The following is a 6,000-nucleotide window of genomic DNA, read 5'->3' as shown; positions in this document are numbered from 1 at the left end:
AACTTTATTCCTTCACACAATTTATGTCTTTCTATATGAACTAAAAGAAAAACCTCTTTCTTTTTCCAGATCGTTTCTTTAGTTTCCCTTGACAAGGGTCATGAAAACAACTACACACCATCAGACTATTCTTTATTTTCTAAGCTTTGCAAGGAGTGAATGCAACATAAAATCCCAGACAACTGGATCACCTACGGTTCCTTGTGGCAAGCCTTTGGAAATTCCTCTGGCGAGGCATCTGCTTGTTCAAAATAGTGTTGCTTCTGTCTTTAGCATACTGTTTTTACACAGTTGTACAGTCATTAAATTCTCAAACTAAATGGCTGCAGGCAAATTTGTAATGTATATCGAATAAATGTGCAAGAGGCAGAGGGAATGGGTGGGAACTAGGACAGGGGATACCGACATTTTTACCACCACCCAGCTCTCCAGTTCTTTCAGGTTAAGGAAAGGTTTTTACTGTGATAAACATTCTTGATTCTGTCTCAATTTGTCAAACAAAATTAAAAATACAGTTAACATATATACTTCCAGAGTCAATAATTTTCACATTCATGAAAATTAATTATTTTTCAGAGAATTGGTTGCTAAGTATTAACTGTAAATTATTTAGTAATCAGTCTATGTTCTCTTGCAAATGAGAGTATATTTTCCATTCAAGAGACAGTGACATTCTGAAATCTATCTTTCTCATAGCACACACACAGCAAAAGAGTCAAACCTATATCAATTTAAAATGTTTCCTGAGGAAATGTGGTTTATATGCAAAACAAATAATAAACCATTATGACAGTTTATTCAGAATTCTGTAGCACTACATGGTTTAAATGGTTTCATTCACACAGTAACACTGGACGTGTCATTCAAAATCTTAAAGATATTGCTAACCTGTCAGTTCTGTGTAAGTGATCAACCTTTACACATATGTACACAAGCAAAATATTTAACAGATTATTTTCCAAATTACTATTAAAACTGAACTTTTATACAAATTTCTCTAAAATAATTTCAGTGTACAACACATTAAATCAACATATACCATCCCTAAATACAAAATATACACATTAGATACATATCATATTGAGAGGTTATAATCACATGATTATAATTGATAAATTGGTACAAATAAATCCTATAAAACACAATATTACAATAAAAATGTTATTCAAAAGAAACAAAAAATAACATTTGTATATTATATGTGCAACTTCAGCTAAAATAATCTTCTTTCAAGAAATGGTGCAACTCGATTTTTCTTGTACATTGCCATTGGCTTTTTCTATTTCCAACAATGCCGTGTGAAAAATATCTGCAACAGACTAGCAAAGGAAAGGTAGGGAGATTAAGTAATGTAGACATGATTAGTCTATAAATTCAAAACAAATTAAACAAATTTAAAGAATTGTGTGTATATTCAAAATCTTCAATTATTGCAAACACAAGATATGCACGCAAAAGAAGGAAAAAAAATTGTGGGGAGCTGCAGAGGGCCCCTAGTTTCTCTTAAGCAGCAACAAAGGTGAAATCCCAAGAAACAACAATGTAACAAACTGTCACTTCAATTCTTACTATAAAACATAAAGATTCAGCATCCACTCAGTGGGTTATTTTCTGTCCTGTTTCCCCTCTTTCAGCAATTACCAACAAAGTACTGTTGCCCTACACCATAAAGAATGAACAACCACAGAATAGTTGTCTTTTGTACGTGGTAAATCTTGCCTACCAATGACCAGAAAGACAGTCATTTAGGGAAGTAACAGTTCAACGTGGAAACTGAACAAGAGTATGAGTTAAAAAAGAAACATTTGAGCAGAAACTAAAAAATAATTAACAGCAAATTATTTCTTCAGGAAAGTGAATGGTTTGAAGCTACAAGTCAGAAGAGACTTGTTAAGCAGTGTGTAGCCAAAGATGGAGATGTTATGAGAGGCACCGAAGGAGTCGGGACGTTGCCAGAGGGAACGAGAAAGAAAAAAGGAGCCATCACAGGAGGGTGGGGAGCAGGGAGTTGGCCATAGTTGGGGGTGCAATGAGGCAGGGCAGAGTGGAAGGACAGGGTGAGGAACATTTCAGGAGGGATGGCATCAGAACGGGGGCCCTCTGAGTCTGCACATTCCTGTGTAAGCAGCTGAGTGGGAAGCACAGCTGGCAACCTGGCTCGTTAGTCATGCTGAGTAGAAATAATTCAAAGCCATTCCAAACCCTGTCAGAGATGAGGGCACAACCAAATGACTGCTCAAATTTAATGGATTAATAAATAACTGTTTATGTTTATAGACTGTTTGTTTGCAGCTACCCATAAAGTAATTCCTCTCTCTCAAGCTGTAAAGGAACCCTTGATACCCAGGGTGGGAGAGACCTACATCCTGACCACAAGGTCTCTTCCAGGGATCTGTAGTGTGTACCACATCACCAACCTGCTACACATTGACATCCACATGGGGAATCGATACTACAGCCCATCTTGCTGCAACACTTAATTCAGGAGTCAGAAGTGGGATGGTTTGTAGAAGGTATGCTTCATTCAAATGACAGTGGTGACTGAAGTGGGAAAACAACATATGGGAGCAGCAGCACAGACTTTTTTTCCACTTGTGGAATGCGTACATTCTTGTATCTTTGAATTATTGTTTTCTCGTATCATCGTAACTTTACACTGCCTTGTTCATCACTATTTCGAGTTTAAATTCTGTTGTATTTGGTGAAGGCCCGAGAACTGACCCAGTATCTCAGGTAACATACACAGACTGTAATTACCAGGTCTCTCAGCCCCAAGTACCAAGTTGTACAATGTAATTTTTTGGATATGCCATCAAAAAGGTCATTACACATGCCAGTAACAAGATCATGTTTGGCTTTGATATGGGACACCATGGGTACTGAGAGGACTTTTGAGAAGACCAAAATAGCCATAAGTTTTTGTTGCAAACAGGAATTTTATAAGGTAGAGTGAATACAGTACATATTAAGTTTAGGTAACAGATTTGAGGAACTTTTAGATTAGACTTATATTACGTGAACTATGTGAATAACTGGAACTGGGCACACTTAGTAAAGGTAGATGTAATCAGTGGCAGTTCAGCAGTGACCTAGTATAGCATGGTCTAAGTGTCACAACAAAATAGGATGGTAGAGACTTTTTCCTGTATTTACATTATGTGATACTGACCCAAACAATCTATACACTGAGGCACCACATGGATATAAGACAATTCATTTGTCCTCATGGTGTCAAACTGCCCCAGGTCCACCAGGACACGGTGCAGGGTAGCAGAGAATAAGCCAATGATATCTCTAGAGATGTTGTAGGGGAAAATTTCAGGTTACTGAAGGAAGTTTTATGAAGTTTTTCAAAAGGGTATTACTTGCGGAGTACGATAGCTGGAAAGTAAGTCTGTGGGATATTTGAGAGCTTACGAAACAGGGCAACTGCACAACTTACATACTCTTGGAATGAGAGGAAGTTGTGAGTTCAAATATTCAGAATTATTATGAAGTATTGAGGATTCATTATGAAGATAAGTAAATGTTATGATTATGAAGAAGGATTATGTCCATTTACTGATGTATTACAAGGATGAAGGATGTGTTCAGTAGAGGCAATAGTTTATATTATTGAGTCAGACTTTTCACATTCAATTAGACAGGAAAAAAAAAAGTGCTGTCACTGATTTCCTGTCCTTTGTAGATAGTTTTCATTACTTGTTACATCATAATGATAAAATAGAATGCATATGGATTAATGAACAGAATTTTGCAGGTCAAGATTCTCCCCCCCCCCCCCTTCATATCAGCACCAGAGAGCATGGAATTTTATTTGTGAAATTGCCATCCATAAAAATGTAATATGTCAAATAATGAAAGCCCTGAATGGAATAACAACAATATGGAAAGGATAGATTGCTACTCACCTCATAGATGAGGCACTGAGTCACAGGTCGAATGAAAATGACTGCTAAAATATCACACACACACACACACACACACACACACACACACACACACACACACACACACATATATACAAGACCACTGTCTCCAGGCCCTGGAGCCTGGCTGCAACTGTCACTGGACTCACCTGACAAGCCAGAGCTGAAAGAATGCCTTGAGGTACTCAAAATTTAGTACAATGTAGGTGCCAGGTGTATGCCAGAAAATGCTACAGACAGTGAAATCCTCTCAACCTCCTCTTTCAGGTGGGCTACTACTGGATGTGAAAGGAGGTTATTAGAGGATAAATCTTCCACTTGGAACATGCTCAAGGGAAATGAGGAGTGATTATGGAGCAACAGGAATTGGCATACAAGGACATCCGGTTTTGACCATAATTTTGCAATGGTTTGGGGGAGGGGAAGGGGGAGAGGGGGAGGGGGGAATAGGGCAAATAGTGGTTATGTTGATCTCAGCATAAACTAAGAGTTTAATAAAATCAAAGCTCTAGAGTGTTTTTACTGACACACACATGTTAAGCAATCACTGTTTCACAAAAGGTACACTCTTTTGCTGTTAGTGATAAGCAATAATTTAGGTGCCAGCTTAAATCAGGCAGTAAATCTGCTTTCAACCCAGACAGGTGGCATTATTATGAAGGCAAAAACAATGGTGAATTATTTATTATGCAATGATTCAGCCAGAAAAGGAAAAGCTATGTTTCCGACAAAAGACAGGGCTGTAGTAGAGAGCATAAGTGACATGGTTAGGATGTTAATTGCCCAAGTGCAAGAATTTTTTGTTGTTGTCGAGTTTGAATGTATCAACACAAGAAGTTAGCCATCAGCAAGATGGAGGTCAATATGAAGGAGGCTGGCATGGGGCATAGTGAAAAGAGAATTATTTAAGAGCAAACTTTAATCAAATTGTCAGGGCATACTGTTTGGCATTTATCCATAATTTGTATCCAGTACCCTATGCATTAAATCCAATGACTCTTCTGAGTGAACTGACATTATGTTCATAAACACAGATACTCTAGACATATAAATTCCATGTACATTTATGATAAATTTTCTAGTTGCATTCAATAAAATTATCCTCATATTTATATTTGAGATATTAGGAAACTGGGGGAAATTAATGACTGCATAATTATACAAAATATCAGGAGCAGATGGCACTGTGGCCTAAAGCACAAATGGCAGCAGTAGATGCACGATACCAGGAACACGTAGACCATTAAAATGTAATTTCTACTTCAGGATAAAGCTTTCAGAATCTCATGTAATAATTTTTGTTACCTCATTCTGTTTTGCTGACGCCTCAAGGAATGCAGCTTTCCAGGAATCAGCCAACCTCTTTCCTTCCTCACTGCTTACAATTCGGTCCATGTGCAGATCAGTTTTATTTCCAACCAAAACAATTGGAACACTGTAAAACAATTTTACTAAATACCAGTGGCACAACCATTTTACTCATCATACATCACAAAAGCCAAGAGGATTAAAATTCTCTCAGTTTTCTCCATTTGCCATTTGTAGAATTTAATGATTGGTGAAAATATACAATCTACAACTGCACACTATTCTTTTCTTTTTGCTGTAATTTCTGTATCAAGTCATTTCCATTGTGACCTCAAATTAAAAAATACTGTGTTCACAGATCAATGTTTGGATGTGAAACGTAATGCACAACAGCAACAGAATGACACAACTATACCTCAAAACATATTTTTAGGAGGTGGCGCTCCACAACTTACTTATTTGAAAAATCTCACGTTATCACCTTTGCTGGTGAAATACTTCAGTTATACAAGCAGTTTCAGTTATCTGACCATCACCAGGTTCATAAAAGTATTCACAACATCATGTTAGGAGAAATACAATTTTATATTTTGCCTAACATGATGCTGTGAATACTTTATGAACTGGATGGTCAAACAATAAACTGGTTGTACAAATAAACTATTTTACCAGCACCTCAAGATGCAACATTTTTCAAGTATGGTACCTCAAAACATCCACTAAGACACTCTGATTCTGCAATTTACACCTCTCCTTTTTTGTA

At 37.1% G+C, this 6,000-nt stretch overlaps 1 protein-coding gene across 1 annotated transcript in view; it reads right to left on the bottom strand.

Annotated features, from left to right (window-relative positions):
- Positions 1-779: 779 nt before the first annotated feature.
- The window catches only part of LOC126484558 (GTP-binding protein Rheb homolog), a 72,943-nt gene continuing 67,722 nt past the window's right edge, over positions 780-6,000 (bottom strand). The window contains exons 4-5 of the mRNA XM_050108122.1: positions 5,235-5,364; positions 780-1,319 (exon numbers count right to left, since the gene is read on the bottom strand). Coding sequence (XP_049964079.1) covers positions 1,230-1,319; positions 5,235-5,364 — 220 coding nt within the window. The 3' untranslated portion in view covers positions 780-1,229. The remainder of the gene's footprint in view (positions 1,320-5,234; positions 5,365-6,000) is intronic.

This window comes from Schistocerca serialis, chromosome 1 (genome assembly GCF_023864345.2).
Source record: "Schistocerca serialis cubense isolate TAMUIC-IGC-003099 chromosome 1, iqSchSeri2.2, whole genome shotgun sequence".
NCBI classification, from domain to species: Eukaryota; Metazoa; Arthropoda; class Insecta; order Orthoptera; family Acrididae; genus Schistocerca; species Schistocerca serialis.
Note: the sequence above shows the minus strand (reverse complement) of the source record. Positions and strands in the feature narration are given on the sequence as shown.